The 19923-nt window shown below is 36.1% G+C and overlaps 1 protein-coding gene across 3 annotated transcripts; it reads left to right on the top strand.

The window, feature by feature from the left end:
- The first annotated feature begins 2249 nt into the window (after positions 1-2249).
- On the top strand, positions 2250-19038 carry LOC132046342 (soluble starch synthase 3, chloroplastic/amyloplastic). 3 transcript variants are annotated; one of them, XR_009412689.1, is made up of 17 exons: positions 2250-2671; positions 3115-3178; positions 3271-4986; positions 6316-6530; positions 6764-7034; positions 7449-7624; positions 9415-9522; positions 10065-10174; positions 10471-10576; positions 11398-11568; positions 12144-12272; positions 15761-15943; positions 16334-16465; positions 16559-16670; positions 17511-17634; positions 18652-18839; positions 18951-19038. XR_009412689.1 is itself a non-coding variant. In XM_059436941.1 (16 exons), exons 1-16 carry the CDS (start codon positions 2546-2548, stop codon positions 18785-18787), a joined length of 3879 nt encoding a protein of 1292 aa, XP_059292924.1. In that variant the 5' UTR covers positions 2251-2545; the 3' UTR covers positions 18788-19038. The 3 variants fall into 3 exon arrangements, 2 of the variants coding, with proteins under 2 accessions (XP_059292924.1, XP_059292925.1); XM_059436941.1 differs by having other exon boundaries at positions 2251-2671; positions 18652-19038; XM_059436942.1 differs by having other exon boundaries at positions 2251-2671; positions 3115-3172; positions 18652-19038.
- The last annotated feature ends 885 nt before the right edge of the window (positions 19039-19923 follow it).

Consider the following 19923-nt stretch of genomic DNA (forward strand, 5'->3'; position numbering starts at 1 on the left):
TTTTTCAAGCTCGAAGTGGATTTAATGGTGTTTCAAGTTTCTTTAGGCTTTGAATCTTCAAGTCTGCGTTATCTATCAATTTTTTTCGCTAAAAATAACCTCGAAGAGATCTCAAGTGCAATTTTTTGACAAATATACGAAAATGGCAAGTTATGTTTGAAGTTTTAGTTTTGTTTCTCAATAATGGTGAAAATCTTCTAACCCTCAAACAATATATGCTTTTATTTTGATACAAGACCACTAGATTAGATTCCAAATTTGATTCAACACTAGATTTCAAATTTAAATAACTTTAGAGACTTTGAATTTTCAGTTTCTAGTCTTTTTTCTTTGAGTGAGTTTAAAAAGTACCTATGCCCATGTTTATCGAATTAATGAAAGGGTATTGGCCAAATATATCCTTGAACCATTCAAAATAGAATAATTTTGTCCTCTGTTTTGTTTTAGGAACAAAACCGTCCTCGCCATTAGTTAAGCAGCTTAAAATATCTCACCACAAACTAAATAGCTGAAAAATATTCTTCCCTCCAACAAATCTTTCATAACAAGAAAAAAAAGTGCCAATTTTGCCTCTTTTATTTTTTTATTTTTTTTATTTAAATCCGGTGTAGATAACGCATTGGGCATTAATCCGGATTTGTCTTCAGGTAAATGATAATTTTGCCCTCCGTTTAAGGTTTGTGATATGTTCTTTTCACTATGCACAAGTTCACGATGGCATATCAGGAAATTAAAACTATATTTCCCAAGAGAGACGAAGTAATTGACAACTCAATTTAAAGAATCCAATAAATATATAGAACGAAGACAGTGACTTTGTGTGTAATTGCTTATCTCATGTTTACAGGCATGATTAAGTACTAATTTAAAAGAGTAAAAAGATAGCTTTCCCGGCGTTATGACTTATATGAGGACCAATACTCAGTAGTACAATATTATCAGCGAAAATCACTTCAACCATATGCTTCGCAATTTAAGGGAGTAGAAGAAAAAATAAATAAGATATGCAATTAAAATGAGGAATAGGTAATGGTTCACAATTTCACATCATTTGCCATTTAGTTCAATGGCATCGTTTATCATTGAAAATGCGTGGTGTATGAGTTTATCACAGTAACTATATAGTGAGACGTGAGTGTGTGACTTTCCTATTCCCCAAAAAAAGAATTCACGTGCTTATTCTGCTTTGCTTGGAATCAACCTTTTCCACTTATTAATTTTCTTGTCCTCTTATTCTTGTTTAGTTAGAGGAAATAATCTCCTATGCTAAAAATTATTTTTTCCAATAAATGTCTTGTAGAAAAACTATAATTAAATAATATCTATGCATAACTACAAGATCGAATCTCATGTTGCATTGTCAATGCTCACCCAACTTGTCGAACTATTTGTTTGTTCAATAACATCAAACACATCACCACTGAGGTGATTTAAATGCAACCAAAAGGGCATATTCTACACTTTATTATCTTGTAATGTTTCTAAAAGGCGTAGCTATTGTGAACTCAAATCAGTTTAATTTTAGTACATTGATAGCGTATTACATCATTAAATTAAAATAACTCGTAACAACAATATTTTTAAGTGTTTGGGCATATACATTATGTGCAAACAATCAAATTTTATTTGGACATTAACGTTTGATTTAATGTTTTCTCAAAATTTTCAATTTCAACTTTAAATAGATAGAACCTAAAGTTGAAATATTGACTTGAGGTACAATTTTTCATACATAAAATTTCATATTTTTTCCCCACCTGATGAGATTATATTGGGCATGTTGTTGTTGTAAAATTTCATATTTTTTCAAGTAAATGTCCAAACATAATATTTTCAAATGCTTTTTTCCAGCTGTAACTTCAAATATTCGTTTTTGTCAATTCAACCAATTATTGTACAAATAAGAATATTTAATTTGATAACATATAAAACAAAGTGTACTAGAATAGTAGTATATTATATTATAACAACATATAAGTTAAATCCAACTCAAATAAATTTAGGCCACTGCTATCACTCTCTACACCCTCCATACCCAAATTTGGTCACATCCTTTTTTGTGTTCATTTCCTAGAAAAAATTATATTTAAAAGAAAAAATCAGGTTTCAAGTCCACGTGTCAAAATATCAACAGTCACCCTTCTCATAGCCAACCAAGCCATTTCAACCGTTGGATTTGCAGGTACAACATAAGCAAAATACACTATTACACCAAAACAGCACTCTACTGGCTGAAATTTGTAGGACTCTTCCAAGTTGTTATCACAAGTCCAGAATTTCAAAAGGAGTGTTATAACTGCACCGAACAATTGATTTTTTCGTTTTTTTAATGAATATTAAAAGACCCCATCACATCAAATATAGTACTATATAGTTATATAATTGGCAGCACAGATATATATATATATAGAGAGAGAGAGAGAGAGTGTGTAGATGAAGGAGAAGAGAGATACTTCACATGGGATGTTCTATTTGATTCTGTGTTGAACAGAACAGTAGTTTTACAAAGAACATTCCTTTTTTATTTTTATTTTTTGGGTCAGCCATGGATGTTCCATTGCCACTACAAAGACCATTGAGTTGCACAAGTGTTTCCAATGGAAGAACTCACCTCAAGATCAAACCTTTTCTTGGTTTTGTCCCTCATGGAACCACAAGTCTATCATTACAAGTAAATATCTCCTCACTCAGTATATTTTTTTATTTTTTTTATTTGTGTGTGTGAAATTGTCTCTTCACACCGAATATATTGTGTGTGTATATGTAGTTACTGTTTTCTTGGATTTTAAGTACACCCATGTTTCATTCTTTGCAATTTTGGTATCAATTCTTTCATATAAGGAGTAATTTGAGATAAAAAAGGAATCTTGATTGGCTTTCTTTTTATGGGTCTTGGAGTTGGGCACTTTGTGGTTACTTATCATCATGAGTGTTTGCATATATGTTGTTTCTTGGTGTATGTTAGTGCTCATGGTTCTAGTTAATTGATAGTAATTGTTCTTAAAAAGTTATGTATGTTACTGGTATGCCTACATTTATGGTTTCCACCCTTAAAACAATTTTAGTTGGATAATTTTGTCCTTAATTCTTTCATACCTGTTGCTATTCATGCAGTCTTCTTCTTGGAGGAATGATGGAATGGTTGCTGGGGTTTCATTTCCATTTTGTGCAAGTGCGGGTTCGTTGCTATGATTATTTAGTTGTAAATATTTTTGTCTACGTCTGATGCTAGCTATTTGTCAAACTAATTGGAAAGATTGTATACTGTAGGTTTCTCCAGAAGAAGACGGAGAAAAATTTCAAGTCCTAGGAGTCAAGGCTCTTCACCAAAGGGATTTGTGCCAAGGAAGCCTTCAGGGATGAGCACACAAAGAAAGGATCAGAAGAGCAATGGTGATAAAGAAAGTCAAAGTACTTCATCATCCAAAGAATCTGAAATTTCCAACCAGAAGACGATTGAAGCAGAAGTTGAAACTAGTGACGATGACACTAAAGGAGTGGGAATGGACCTCAAGTTTCTGGAGGATGACGATGAAATCAACGGTTCCACTAAATCAATAAGTCAGTTACCTGTAACTCAATTTGTTGAAAGTGAAGAAACTGGTGATGATGACAAGGATACTGTTAAGTTAATTAAACCAACAAGAACGGAAGAGAGTGATTTTCTAATTGATTCCGTAATAAGAGAACAAAGTGGAGGTGACTACTCCGAAAATTCTCAGGGGGAAACTAATGCCAGTAGAAAGGGCAGCCATGCTGTGGGTACTAAACTTTCTGAGATATTGCAGGTGGACCCTGATGAGTTGAATGAGCCTCAAAAGTTGAAAGAAAATATTGCTGGGTATGTTGAGTACAAAGGACCTGGAGCAAGCGAGCTATTGGAAATGACTAAGCCTAATGACGTGGAACGTATTGGTGACTTAGACAGTAGTAGTTTCTTAAAATCAGATTCAGTTGAAGAGGGTGATCCATTAACTGCAGGAACATTAGAGACTGAAGATACTTCGCTAAACTTAAGATTGGAGATGGAAGGACCTGGAGCAAGCGAGCTATTGGAAATGACTAAGCCTAATGATGTGGAACATATTGGTGACTTAGACAGTAGTAGTTTCTTAAAATCAGATTCAGTTGAAGAGGGTGATCCATTAACTGCAGGAACATTAGAGACTGAAGATACTTCTCTAAACTTAAGATTGGAGATGGAAGCAAATCTACGTAGGCAGGCTACAGAAAGGCTTGCCGAGGAAAATTTATTGCAAGGAATCAGATTATTTTGTTTTCCAGAGGTTGTAAAACCTGATGAAGACGTCGAAATATTCCTCAACAGAAGTCTTTCTGCTTTGAATAATGAGCCTGATGTCTTGATTATGGGAGCTTTTAATGACTGGCGCTGGAGATCTTTTACTACTAGGCTAACTGAGACTCATCTCAATAGAGATTGGTGGTCTTGCAAGATCCATGTTCCCAAGGAAGCATACAAGATTGATTTTGTGTTTTTTAATGGACAAGATGTCTATGACAACAATGATGGAAATGACTTCAGTATAACTGTGGAAGGTGGAATGCAAATTATCGATTTCGAAAATTTCTTGCTCGAGGAGAAATGGAGAGAACAGGAGAAACTTGCTAAAGAACAAGCTGAGAGAGAAAGACTAGCAGAAGAACAAAGACGGATAGAAGCAGAGAAAGCTGCAATTGAAGCTGACAGAGCACAGGCAAAGGAAGAGGCTGCAAAGAAAAGGGAAGTATTGCAAGCACTGATGGCAAAAGCCTCGAAGACTCGTGATAGCACCTGGTATATAGAGCCAAGTGAATTTAAATGCGAGGACAAGGTCAGGATATGCTATAACAAAAGTTCAGGTCCTCTATCCCATGCTAAGGACTTATGGATCCATGGAGGACATAACAATTGGAAGGGTGGCTTGTCTATTGTTGAAAAGCTTGTTAAATCTGAGAGAATAGATGGTGATTGGTGGTATGCAGAGGGTAAGTGAGTGTACATACATATACATATACAATATACTACTCTTCTTTGGAATCAGTATCCACTTTCTATTGTTCGAAGGACAAGTAGAATCTTATTGCATGTGCGTTTTCTTCAGGCTTTTCAAGAAAAGTTTCCGCCTTTTGTGCAATACGTGCCATAATTTTTTTGGGGTTTAGACCCGTAAAATATACTGGTACTTTAAGGTGGGGAAGCCATCCTCCTAGCTCATTTGACTTGCTCTGACCTCCCTCCCTTCCTTTCCTCTCTTGGGGTGCTTTGTGGTTATGTTAAATAATATTGTTATGCAGTTATTGAACATATGTCGTGAATTCCTAAAGTCTAGCCATATATTAACTGAATGTTAGTGTATCATTACTCTTGATTTTAACACAATCACCTCTTTTTATTAAAAAATGTGGAACAGTTCCATATTATTGCTCCACTTAATGCACGTAGATCTAATTCATGAGCAAAATCTGATGATTTTTCCTTTGTTTTCACAGTATGTTCTTGACTATTGGGAATGAACTTGAACTTGTATATTTGTACCTGGCCAATGAACCATTTTCTATGTTTATAGTTTTAACACTACATTACCTTATTTTTGATGAAGTAAGATGTTTCATTACTGGCATCATCAAGAAGATGCAAAGATACAACACTACATTACTTTTTAAACCATCTAAAATATTGTGCATTTTCCATGCAACCCTAGGTTGACCACTAGACTGACAGCTGACAGCTAGTAGTTAATCCTTCACATCAGAAGTTGTTACTTGTTATTTTTACAATGTATTAGTTCTTTTCAGTTGTTCCCTCAAGGTAAAGTGAAGGTAAAGATGAGATAAGACCCAACATATAAGTTAGTATAAATTTTGGATATCTGTGATATAAGCTTGAAATGGAATTAGCATCTTATACTGTTGCAAGCGCATTGTGATTTGTAACAAGAAAAATGGGTTACCATGTCCACGGAGCATTTTGATTGTGATCTGTCACAGGTTTCATCTGAAAAGTAAGACTCCGGCTGTAGTTCCTTAATGTCTGATTACAAGATTGACCATATCAGTTTTTCTTGCATGATTTCATTGCCCAAACATTAATAAAATTTATCGCTTTATCAATTTTTTCTTCTTGTATGATAGGTTTCAACTTTCAGCAGTGTGCTTAGTTTTGAAAGTTGAGGTCACTTTAGCCTATTGTGGTCTCATATAAGCTTTTCAGTGCATTAGCCTTACACAAGCTTACACAATTGTATTTTTGTCTGTCTCCTTTTCTTTGTTCCAAATATTAGGCTACACCCCTCTGAGGAATGTACTTTTCTGCAGTTGTCATCCCTGATCGGGCACTTGTCTTGGATTGGGTTTTTGCTGATGGTCCACCCAAGGATGCCATTGCTTATGATAACAATCATCGCCAAGACTTCCATGCCGTTGTCCCCAAACACACGCCGGAGGAATTATATTGGGTTGAGGAAGAACATCAGATTTTTAAGACACTTCAGGAGGAGAGACGGCTTAGAGAAGTAGCTATGCGTGCTAAGGTTGGTTGTAATGTCCACTCAAGGTTAAAACTGGTGAAGTGGATTTGATGAGTCAAATTTAGATATCCTCATAACAGTTCTGGTTTTGTTATTCCAAAAGAGAAAAAATACCTGATTTCTTTTTGCTTTGTTTATAGAGGCCTCCTGCAAGTTGTTTTTCTTATATTACTGAATTCCATTGCTTACCTCTCATAGATGTTTCCATCTATTGTTTTATGATCTCTCACTTCCAGGCCGAAAAAACAGCACTCCTGAAAGCTGAAACAAAGGAAAGAACTATGAAATCATTTTTATTGTCTCAGAAGCACATAGTGTATACTGAGCCTCTTGATATCCAAGCTGGAAGCAGTGTTACAGTTTACTATAATCCCGCCAATACAGTGCTTAATGGTAAACCTGAAATTTGGTTCAGATGTTCATTTAATCGTTGGACTCACCGCCTGGGTCCCTGGCCACCTCAGAAAATGTTGCCTGCTGAATATGGCACCCATGTCAAAGCAACTGGTTAGTTTTCATGCACTCTGATGTCAGTTTACAGAATAGACTGTTCCATTATCATAGCTTCCAGTAGAAATAATTTTTATGCAGGCTTAGTAGTATATTTAACATTATAAAGAAATAGGATTTAGTTGCACTTTCTTGCACATATATATCTCTATTTTACTAGACAAATGAAAGTTCTCTCTGTAACTGATAGCTAAAATTATGAGCTGAGATGAACATCTTGACATGGGATCCAAGACCGTAGGATACTAAGAAGTAGAGAAAGTAACTTATGGATTGTTGTGGAATAAGTTTGAACAACTGATGTTTGTAAACATTTAATCACATATAGATATCAATTTTTGCTGGTTAATAACTAGTTTAATCTGAAAAACATCTTCACTTTCTCTTTCCATCTGGCTACTGGTGTTGCAGTGAAGGTTCCATTGGATGCATATATGATGGATTTTGTATTTTCCGAGAGAGAAGATGGTGGAATTTTTGACAATAAGAGCGGAATGGATTATCACATACCTGTGTTTGGAGGAGTCGCGAAAGAACCTCCGATGCATATTGTCCATATTGCTGTGGAAATGGCACCTATTGCAAAGGTAGACTTGGGTGATTCTGACTTTTGGTTTATGCTAAATATAATACCATTGTGCTTTAACTTATCCTTCTTCACTGCAATTCAAGATCTGAAGATGTTCTCTATTCCACCAAAAACTATTTGTGCTTAACCCATGGTTTCTTGTAGCTACCCCCAAAGTTAGATGAAACACCACTTGCTATGCCTTTCTAGAGTTGTAAAATTTCCGGAGTTCAATGTTTTATTTAAAAAGGATTCCCCAGGACAGGAGTATCGGATGGGTATATTAATTGATTTCCTGGACAGCTGCTTATGAAAAAAATATCAGCAAGCCATCAAGTGATATTTGGAACACTTCTTGGATCTCTATGTAGGTGAGACTGCCTAAAATAGAAGTTATATTTTTTGATGCTGTCTTACCGGAGGTTTAATTGAACTTTGAGTTATCTATATATTCTGGGATGTGGTAATCTAACGTTCAGCAGTAGCAAGACTGCCTATATGGAATGTAATTGTAGAGCATATACTGTTAATATTGAATAAACACGGAGATACTATATTGTGGATCAAGGAATTCAACTACAACAACAACAACTAACCCAGTGCTATCCCACAAGTGGGGTCTGGGAAGGGTAGAGTGTACGCAGACCTACCCTTACCTTGAGAAGGTAGAGAGGCTGTTTCCGATAGAACCTTGGCTCAAGGAAACATGAGAAAGAGGCAGTAGCAACAACCAGAAAAAACCGCAAGATAATAAGATAACCGAGGCTAAAGAAACAACAGGTAGTAATAGAAATCTAAGAATAAGAAAATACGAGAATAATACTAACACTCCAGGACTGGAAAATAAATAAGCCCGACTACATACTGACCTTCTGCCCTAATTCTCGACCTCCACACCCTCCCATCAAGGATCATGTCCCCGTTGAGCTGAAATTGTGCCATGTCCTGCCTAATCATCTCACCCAATACTTCTTTGGCCTACCTCTACCCCTCCTCAAGCCCACTAAGGCCAACCTTAGCCTCTCACACCTCCTTACTGGGGCATCTACGCATCTCCTCTTCACATGCCCGAACCATCGCAGCCTCACTTACTGCATCTTGTCCTCTCCGGCTCTGGAGAAAGAGAGATAAAGTGCTGATTATATCAAAAGGGGAATTGAGTATGTGCGGGAAAGTGTTCAGGAGAGCCATGTCGCATCCTTGTTAATTGCAAAAGAAGTTTTTGCTTTGACGATACCCAGCTACACTATGTAGTAGCAGATGTTTGGCAGTTACAGAGCAAACAGTTAGTCAAATAAATGCAGTCCATTTCAAAAGAAATGATACTCTTGTGCCTTTTATGGTTATTTAGCTAATTAGCTTTAGAGTTTACGTTTCTTTTAAAAAAAATGGTTATTTAGCTTAGAGTCAACATTTATTGTTTAATATTTGAGGGAGAGAAAAGTGAGGCTATTGGGAATTGTAAAGTGAATTTGGGAAGGATAATATTTTTCTATGTTACTTTTTGACTTTAAATTCGAAAGAAAATGGATAAAGTTTTCCAATTACGGACTGCGAATATCATTCTTGAATGATAGAAATTAGAAAATTCATCAGTTAGGTTAGTAGAGGCTGTGGTTTACATAATAGTGTAGAGATGGGTATTTAGGAACAAAAAGGGGGGAAAGGAATAGCCTGAGATATCATTTGAGGTATACTTTGAATACATTCAACAAATACTTGTTCATTTACTCATTAAAAGGAGTGATTCTATTCCATGACTTGGTATGTGGTAACAGCTGTTAAGTTTCATCACGTTTTTTTTTACAGGTGGGAGGCCTTGGTGATGTTGTTACTAGTCTTTCCCGTGCTGTTCAAGATTTAAACCATAATGTGGATATCGTCTTACCTAAGTATGACTGTCTGAAGATGAATCATGTAAGGTTACTGCTGCTTTTACCAAGTCTGCTCATTATTCTTCAATCAACTTCCCACGTTGTGTCTGCAACCCAAGAAGGCTTCTCATTGGCACTAACAATCACTAACGATAGCTACCTTTTTGCATCAATATTTTGTTACTAAAAATGAAACATAGAAGCCTTGGTCCTCCTGCCAATCACTTGTAAATGTGCGGCAGCAGTTATCCCCCATTCAGGGATATCTGGTAAAAGTTCAAGTCTAAATACTTCATGATTCAAGAGTATGTTCAAACACAATTGCTATAAGTCATTCGAGTTATACATCTATCGCATACTTTCACTAATATTTTTTCTTATCAGTAAAAGATTGTTGAATTATTTACTAGCAATAAGAGTACGCCATGAAGCATGTACAGAAAAGCTATTACATTTTGTGTAAAGAGCTTAAAAAGTCAATCATGGCTTCTACATCATTAAATGAAGCCATGTTGCACCAAAAAAGAGGTAAGGAGATACATACTTTCACTAATATTATTGCATGTTGCTATGTATTCTTATTAGGTGAAGGACTTTCGGTTTCATAAAAGCTTCTTTTGGGGTGGGACTGAAATAAAAGTATGGTTTGGAAAGGTGGAAGGTCTCTCGGTCTACTTTTTGGAGCCTCAAAACGGGTATGCTTGTTATGCTGAAAATTATACATGATGTTTTTTGCTTAAATCAGAAAAATTAAATGAACTTTGTTAGTTATTTCATGGTTTATAATCAACTTCTGTACGGCTGTTTACTAGCTGCTAATCGTGTCCTTTTAATTGTAACCATATAATGTTATTTAGTCCAGCAGAATATGAAATCACATTCACAACTATGTGCGCCTGTTTTTTATTTTTTTGATGATCGAGCATAAGTCAATAAGGTTCCTTATTTCGGATGGCTTCATAAGTTTAGTGCTTCATTATTGTTCTTTTAGGTTTTTTGGGAAGGGGCGTGTATACGGTTGTAACAATGATGGTGAACGATTTGGTTTCTTCTGTCACGCAGCTTTGGAGTTTCTTCTGCAAGGTGGATTTCATCCGGTATGTTCCAGATTTTACCAATATGCTAATTCTGAGGTCTTGTATTTTCTTGATTCTCATTTCTCCAAATGTTATCTTATAAAATTCTTTGGATAGTAGCTTATTTAGGAAGCTATGAATAATTTCTGAAGGAGGCAAGTCGATTACAGATATTTTATTGGAATAGCATCAGATTAGAATTTTCATGGCCACGATTGAACTGCTAATTACCAAGGAGTATAGCCAAGTCGTTTTAATTTCGTACTGAAGTTATTGGAAATAACTTCCTAAGTTCACTTTCGAGGATCAAAATGGTGAAACTCGACAATTAAATTATTCATAATGTCCTTAGTCTTTTACAACCAAAAAAACTCGATTATTTGATACCATTGTAAAGAATGGATCTTGGGCCTAACCCACACCCCAAAAGCTGGCTCAAAGGGAGGAGGACTGTCCAAGCCATATAAAGAGACCTCCCATACCTTGAGTGAGCGATGTGGGACACTTGACAACCATTTATATCATAGTTTAATAAGACCAACTATTAGTTTAAATATTTTAAGTTTTACGGTGAAATATCATTCTCAAGACACAAAATTAGACATTTTGACCTCTAAATTCAACTTCAGATATCTAAGTGGGATGGACTGTGTACTACTTTTCTCTTTATATAATTTTCTTCCTACATCTTAATGCTTGCTACTATGAATGGGAGCTTTTGGGCACTAAAGTGAGGAACTCAATTTTCACCATGAAGTGATACGGTTTCTTATATTTTCTCTTGTTGAAACTTGAAATGAGATTTTATTTGCATGTCTTCTTACTGTTCAGTTGACTGGCAGGATATCATTCATTGCCATGATTGGTCTAGTGCTCCAGTTGCTTGGCTCTTTAAGGAACACTATACACACTATGGTCTAAGCAAGTCTCGTATTGTCTTCACGATACATAATCTTGAATTTGGGGCAAATCTCATAGGGAAAGCAATGACTTTTGCAGACAAAGCTACAACAGTAAGTGCCTCTATTGCTTGTACCTTATAGATAGCTGTTGTGCTTTATGCTGCTGTCTGTTGAAAAATGGCGCTATGCATAAGTCAGCGGCCTATTTCGTCACTTGCTAGACAAAAGTTCTGGATTTGTATTCCTGAAGACAACGGTCATCATTTGTACAGCTTCATATTTGTCTTATGTTTGGTTCGCCTTCTTTTTTTTCGGAAGGAGATTGTAAAATGCAGTCTAGGGAAAAGGCATTATTTTGCTTCTTTCAGAAACTAGTATAACAGGCAAACACTGCCTGATGGCCTACAGCTATGGACGCTGTTGGAGATAAAGTAAGAACGGACAAAATAAGTCTAACGAAGCTACACGAATACATGTTCTTGAAGTATAGACAGAAAAAGTGTTATGGGCACCAAGTATACTTCTTTTTGGCTTTATCAAAAATATAAAAAAAGGGGCACCAAGTATACTTCTTTTTGGCTTTATCAAAAATATAAAAAAAGATATCCTTCTTTGTTGGTTTTAGCGAAACTGTAAAGTGTTTTCCGTGAAAGGTAAAACTCCATCCTAACAGGATTTACATGCAGGTTTCACCAACTTACTCACAGGAGGTGTCTGGAAACCCTGTAATTGCACCTCACCTTTACAAGTTCCACGGTATAGTGAACGGTATTGACCCAGATATTTGGGACCCGTTAAACGATAAGTTCCTTCCGGTAAGTTGTCTCTGCTTTTCTCAATTATCATATTACCTATAAGTGCACCCGCTGGAAAAAGTTCACGTTATTTTGTGAATTTCACGTGCTGAATTCCTAAATTTTTTTTATGAATTTGTTCTGAACAACTTGCTAGGTTGTCTCCTTTAGTTTGGCGGGTTAATAAGGGTTTTGCCCTTATTGCCAGGGGCGGATCTAGTAAGGAGGGTGGGGATGCCACGCCACCCGCACACCTCGAGCAAACCTTGTATATATATATATATGTGAGTATATTTGGGAATAGTATAAATACACAAAATGACACCCTTATTGACAGATAGTTATTTGGCGCCACTGGTTAAGGGCTGAAAATTTCGCCCACAGTGCCTGGGATCGAGCCCAACTTCCACCAATTCTCTTAAAAAGACTTCTCTTTTCTAGGAAGTTTAGAGTTCGTTCTCCTTTTTTCTTATTTTCTTTTTCTATTTTGCTTCTTCTTTACTTTCTTTTCCTTGTTTCCTCTTTTCTTTTCTTTTTATTTATTTGCTGCTGACTTTTTTTTCCTGAGTCACTATTGATTTTTTAATTTTATTAATCCTTGCTTCTGTTTATAGTTCATAGTGTTTATGAGTAAGTTTTTATTTTGAGTATCTAAATATGTATCTAAGGTGAGTTCTAGTTCTAGTTGATTAGTCCTGAGATAGCTGATAGCTTCAGAATATAATAACTCGTCAAGGACAATTATAAATGGATAATATATTTTTGTTGATATTATTAATACTATTGAAGTTTTATGTTTTGTTAAAATTGTCATAATTATTAAATTATTTCGTGTACTCGATGTCTATATAAATCGAAAATTGTCATAATTATTAAATTATTCTTCTTTACTTTCTTTTCCTTGTTTCCTCTTTTCTTTTCTTTTTATATAAATTTTATCGAAAAGATGAATAACAAATATGTATCTAAGAAGTTCTAGTTGATTAGCGGATAGTAGAAAAAATAAATATATTTTTGTTGATATTATTAATACAATTTGAAACCCAAAATTAGTGTGACAAAGTGACAATCGGTTTGTCTATATAAATCGGTTTGTCTATATAAACGGAAGTTGCTTCGTTCCCCAACTCGTTTAAGTCAACCGATGCCATGGGTCATTCCCTTGTTTACGGAACTGGGCTATGGAACGCATCGAGAAAGCTGACGCTTCTGCCTTTCCACTTTCCACGAGTTAAAAAATGTAACGATAGCTAAGAGAACTAGAGAGCTAGAGCTAAATAGTTGTAGCTAAGACGAATAACCCGAACCGAAGCTCAAAATAAATCAAGTCGAAGGCCAAAATAGTGTGATAATCTGTTTGTATATATAAACTGGAAGGCTGAATAACCTGAATCGAAGCCCAAAATGGATCAAATCGAAGCTCAAAATAATCTGGCACCCGGAATCTCAAATTCCTGGATCCGCCTCTGCTTATTGCTCTATATTGATAAAACTACCTTAGGAGTGCAATTTAGTTGAATATAGTCTCCAAGTTCTCGTCTTGCCTCTCTGTATATGTACTGTCCAACTGCAGTTCTGGAAAGTGTCGTCCACCCTAAAGATGTCATCTTAGCTGATTATTGGTCAATTGAGAAATGAAACGATATCCAGTCACAAAAAAAAAAAAAAAAAAAAAGAAGCTTAGTGGTACAGATTTTTTTACTCTTTTGCTTGCAAGAAAGAGTACACCTCCCAATACTCTACAAACAACTGTTGGATATGCCTGGAATATTTGATCATGAGCAATACCCTCCCCAGACCCCACATTGTGGGATTTCACTGGGTATGTTGTTGTTGTTGTTATTTGATCATGAGCAATGACTATAATTGAATCCGTTTTATGTAATTGTGGTGGGTCGTAAGCTGCAGATCTTTCTTCTCCTTCGAAAAGAAGAGATGACAAAACAGTGGAAGTTTGGTGAGCAAAGACATTTCAGATTTTACGGACTTTACCTCATCTTTTAGTAGTTGATTCCTGAACAAGGAGGCTGCTCCCCTCCCATTGATGCCCGGATATTGTCCTATTATTGTGTGTAAGTGAGTATAGAGGTCACTTTTAGAATTTTAAGCATGGGCTGTTTGACGAGCATCTTGTTCTCTGGAGTGGCACTTGTTTGCTCTCTTTTGTGCGACCGTATATGAGTACCACCAGATCCTCCTATGGCTATCCTGTCATTAGTTGTTATTGTCTTCTGATGACCACTTCATCAGTTAGGCTGAGAATCTATACTCTTCTCTTTTTAGTGATAGGTACATTTGACTTTTAAGGGTGTCAAGAATAACTTAACACTCTTATTCTTTGGTGTGTCTAGATGGCAATCCCTTCAAGTATTCTGATGGAATATCAACTCCAAACCATTCCCTGAAAGCTAGATGTTTGCTGAACTTGTTCAGTTGGAATAACTTAACTGCTGTAAATAGCACTGATCAGTTGTTTGACTTTGTTAGCACCCTACTCCTAGCATAGTCTTTCTCATGTATTGAAGATAACACACTTCTTTGGTAATCTTTTGCATCTTCGTGATTTCTCTTTAATGAAATTAATTGCTTCATAGAAAAACAATGTTAGAAAGTCTATTGGAAACAGCCTCTCTACCTCCCAATGTAGGGGTAAGGTCTGCGTACACTCTACCCTCCCCAGACCCCACTTGTGGGATTACATTTGGTATGTTGTTGTTGAAAAACAATGTTACAAAAGGACCTTGGACCTAACCCAATTCGAAAAGGTAGCTCATGAGGTGAGGATTGCTCAAGACCATATAAGGAGACAAATAATCCCATCCCACACTGATATGGCACTCTAACACCTGCACCTCCATTAGTGGACATCTGGAGCGTGTTAAATATAACATGATGACCCAATATCAGGTTAACCAAAAATTAGGATGGGTATGATTCCGATACGAGGAAAAGAAATAGACATTGCGCCTAACACAACCCCAAAAGTCAACTAATGAGGGAGGATTGCCAGGACCATATAAGGAGGCAAATATTTCCATCCCCCACTGATGTGGTACAAACAAATTGCTACATATATTATTAGCACATAATACAACTCCAGTAGTCTTTTGTCTGAAAAGTTATGGTGTTTATCCATCTCAACAAATAGTTATGGTGTTTATCTACCTTTATTGGTTTATTATTTACTCCTAACGCTCAAATTATGTGAAGGTGTTTGACTGTTACAGAGTTTAAGAAAGAAATAAAGACTGTTGGAACTTGTGAAAAACATGTCATAAACTTTTATGTGACTATAAATCATCTCATTAAGATAAAATGAGGCTTTTAAAATTAAATTGTATCTAAATAGAAAGGTTTGTTCTTTTTGAGACAGATTAAAAAGGTAAGTGTCACATAGAGGAGTATTATATTTGCTTATTCTTTGTAGCTTTAAGTCCTTGGACCTTAAATCATGTCTCTTCTTTATTTGTCTGATGGTTGTGGCACTGTCGGAATGCATTCAATTGCAGATCTCGTACACCTCGGAAAATGTTGTTGAAGGCAAAGCAGCAGCCAAGGAAGCTTTGCAGCAAAAACTTGGACTGAAACAGGCCGACCTTCCTTTGGTGGGAATTATTACCCGCTTAACTCACCAGAAAGGAATTCACCTCATTAAACATGCTATTTGGCGCACGTTAGAACGGAATGGACAGGTATTTTTTCTTAAATTCTAAAGTTCTTCAGATGCTCCCCCTTCTTTTGCCTTTTTTTGGGGGTGGGGGGGGGGGGTGGGGGGATGGGATGTACTCATCTTAAGCTTTTGGCTTGTCGAAATGTTGTTATATGTTCTGATAATAACTAGTACAATTTTTTGCTTTTGGTTTTGGATGACATATCTAATTTGTAGATAGTAACTAATCTAAGATGCCAGCGAATACCAATTCATCCTTTATTTGGGGGATAGAGCCAGAGAATACCAGTTCTTGCATGCTTGTTACCAATTCTTTCATTTTCTCTCTAGTTTCATTCTTAATGGAGTCTCATTTTAGCAAGTCTATTATAGCAGAATGCTATGATCGTTTATTGACAAATAGTTCTGACAGGTGGTCTTGCTTGGTTCTGCTCCTGATCCTAGGATACAGAACGATTTTGTTAATTTGGCAAATGAATTGCACTCCAAATATAATGACCGTGCACGGCTCTGTCTAACCTATGATGAGCCACTTTCTCACCTGGTATTGTTACTCCTTTCCTTGCTTGTCGCATCTTTTTGTCTTCACACCTTATGGTACCTTTGTATCATATCATTACTTTTGATACAATGGCAGATATATTCTGGTGCTGATTTCATTCTAGTTCCTTCAATATTTGAGCCATGCGGACTAACACAACTTACGGCAATGAGATATGGTTCAATTCCAGTAGTGCGTAAAACTGGAGGTATCTTTTTCTTCAAAACTGTAGTTTTAGAAATTCAAATATCTTACCATGTGCAGCTTGTTTTGTACCGCTCTGCCACTTGCACTGTATATTTAGATACAAAGGTTTAGCAACTCAACTTTCCTAGCGAAGCTTCTCCTCTCTTGACCTTAACATGCACCTTTTCATGACGTGACCAATTTTTGGAACTACAGGTGCATATATATGAATGACCATTTTGGATTCGGTAAGTTACCAGTTTTAAAAAGAAAAAATTAAATAAATGAAGTGTCCCTTTTCTGAATAATTAAGCTTTTAGATGAGGCAGTTACGCAATTCAGCATGGTAGTCAAGTATATAGAGTTTTTGGGTCATTATCAAAAGGTATCTTTGCATGCTTGGACAATCAGGCCCTCATGTGAGAGAACAACATTTTAACACATAATTTACAGAAAATATTACTTAATTAATAACGACAATAATTAATAAAAAACAGTTTTCCCTAACAATTTAAGCTTTTAGATGTGGTGATTACGCACCAACAATTTTCGATCTCTTGTAAGCATTGCAATTGCAGATGTTCATAAGTGGTTTGCAAGCTACCAGTAAACTAACTACTCCTGTGTCTGTATGATGCTACCAATCAGAATGTTTCAACTGTATTTTCCTCTTTTGATAGTGAATTCACTTGATGTATATTGGAATCACAAGCATATTGCATTCTCTTGAATTAAGTGCGAAAATAAATATTTGTCTGCCCATGCTAGAATTTTCTTTGGTGCATTGACTTAATTATTATTTTAGCAGATTGGATCATTTGCTTCTGAATGAGTGTTTTAACCTCTGCATTCTGAATATTAGGACTTTATGATACTGTATTTGATGTTGACCATGACAAAGAGAGAGCGCAACAGTGTGGTCTTGAACCAAACGGATTCAGCTTTGATGGAGCTGATGCTGCCGGAGTTGATTATGCTCTGAATAGGCAAGTATACTTGCTATTTTCAATGAAGGTCTTTTAGTCTTTGCATTTTTAGAGGGAAAGGGAAGTAAATGTGATGGCATACACAATCAGAGAAAATAAAATATAAGGAATGTTGCAACAGTAATAATTGAACTCTTAAAATCCTGCACTGTTTGCCCCTATTTCTTTTCCAACAATGCTGACATGCAAGTGTTAAACAGAGGCCTAGCCAGGATTTTTAGTTTATGGGTTCTGAACCACAATTTGTTTTGCTTACTGGGTTCTGAATAGATTATTTATATATATTAAATGATTTTTTTTAACACAAATACAAGGTTTGAACCAAAGTTATTGGGTTCTGTCTAACCCCTAACTTGCACTGTGGCTCCGATGCTGGTGTTAAGGAGTTTTTTCCGCCTAGCTTTTTTCATTTATTCTTTAAAAGATGTGAGGACAGCTTTAACAGAATTCCAGGAACTTGCTGACATCTTGAATCTTTTATCAGTTCAATTTTTCTGAAATTTTAATTTGAGGAAAGGGAATACAGGGGCTCAAACTGGGAAAGGGAGAGCAATCGGTCTTCAGTTTGAGAGTTTCCATTTTCCTATGCCTGCTTTTAAGAGAATGAGGAACCATCCCTTGGTGTCTGTGTCACTTGGTTTCTTTTATGGGAATACATCAGTTTAGCGTTTTACTTCTCATTTTCCTTTGTTGTTTCATACTTGAGATCATTCGTTATTATAATCCTTTTTACGGGGAGGTATGTTGTGAAATAGTTGCTGGTTATGAAAATAAAACTGCTCAAATGTAGAAAATGGAGAAACAAACTTTTGGATGAGCATTGTTATTGGAAATGACAATAAAGTGTGAAACTTGGAGCGAATTGCCATAACTGCTTAATTGTTGGGAAGGGTGGATATATTATTTTTCTCATTACACCATGCCTTTTCATCTCATGCACATGCAAAGATGCATACTTCGTCCCCCTTCTCCTTGTTTGTTGATATGTATGGACTCATTTATGGTTGTATGTTTCAGAGCTCTCTCTGCTTGGTACGATGGTCGGGATTGGTTCAACTCTTTATGCAAACAGGTCATGGAACAAGATTGGTCTTGGAACCGACCTGCTCTTGACTACTTGGAGCTTTACCATGCTGCTAGAAAGTTAGAATAATTAGTTTGAGAGATACTAGCAGAAAGATTCACAAGATCTTCAATCTGTACAGGTTCAGTGTTAGTGTTTTGACGACATTTCTTTTCCTATAGTAAAGTATACTTGCAAGTCTACCCCGAGATCAATAGCAGAGAGTGCTCAGTTAAGTTAATTTTTTGTGCAGCATATGAAATAGTTTAGCCTCAAATAATGTAGTCTATTGATGTTTATTCATTTTGAGAAGTGAGAGATCAAAGGATGCAAAATACTTCAACTGGCTCCTCAAGATTGAACATTGGATACTAAAATCCGTTCTACGTTACTCAAGCAGGCACTTAAAAAGTTTCATGCTCAGGTTTTCGGAAGGTAAGTTGTTTTTTATCCTTACTGCTTTGTTCTGGTTTTGTGTGAAGTAATTACGAAAGTAGTTGCTGCTACAATACCTGCTTGTGAGCAAACTAATTTCATATAAAACAAACATAAATCCATCTTTAGAATCTAAGAGGACGTGCTGTAGATGCAAATAACACCCTGAACTGGTGCTCCTCCTATTTTCCCTGCCTTTCCAAGCCCTTTGTAATTTTAAATCTTTTATTAATTTGAGCTTCTAATTTTCTAATGTGCAGTTAACTAGAATAAATGTTATAGCGTTTTTAATTAGATCATGACATGAAAAGGATCATGAATCTACTTGACAGTTCTAAGGATTAATTTGTCTCAAATAAAAAGTTATAGAAGGCGGCTCTAAAATGATTTGCTATTAGCTTGCTTAAAAGTATGCACCATATCTATGTGTGCTTCAAATCCCAATGGAGGCAAAAATATTAGGTGATTTCTTCTGATCAGTGGCGGAGTCACACTATGAACACCCTCGGCGGAAAAAAACACTGTTTTTACAAGGTTAAAATTATTTTTTATGTATATATAGTAGATGTTGAACCCCCTTAGGCTTCTTTGTATGTTTATTTTTTTATATTTTGAACTCCCTCGGTGGAAATTTTGGCTCCGTCACTGCTTCCGATCTGTCTAAGTTTTGGTGGACAGACACGGTACGTGTGTTGGTGGGATGTAGCAGGTACTCCTTGAAATTAGTCGAGGTGCCAGCAAGCTGGTCCGGACACCGTAGTTATAAAATAGTTCAACCATATCTGTGTGTG

Source organism: Lycium ferocissimum, chromosome 2 (genome assembly GCF_029784015.1).
Source record: "Lycium ferocissimum isolate CSIRO_LF1 chromosome 2, AGI_CSIRO_Lferr_CH_V1, whole genome shotgun sequence".
NCBI classification, from domain to species: domain Eukaryota; kingdom Viridiplantae; phylum Streptophyta; class Magnoliopsida; order Solanales; family Solanaceae; genus Lycium; species Lycium ferocissimum.

What these genes read in the sequence shown, in the direction of transcription:
- LOC132046342 (XM_059436941.1), top strand. Translation starts at nt 2,546, where the DNA reads ATGGATGTTCCATTGCCACTACAAAGACCATTGAGTTGCACAAGTGTT. An exon ending in AAGTAGCTATGCGTGCTAAG is followed by an intron (nt 6,531 to 6,763) that starts GTTGGTTGTAAT and finishes TCTCACTTCCAG; the next exon opens with GCCGAAAAAACAGCACTCCT. An exon ending in TTGCAGACAAAGCTACAACA is followed by an intron (nt 11,569 to 12,143) that starts GTAAGTGCCTCT and finishes ATTTACATGCAG; the next exon opens with GTTTCACCAACTTACTCACA.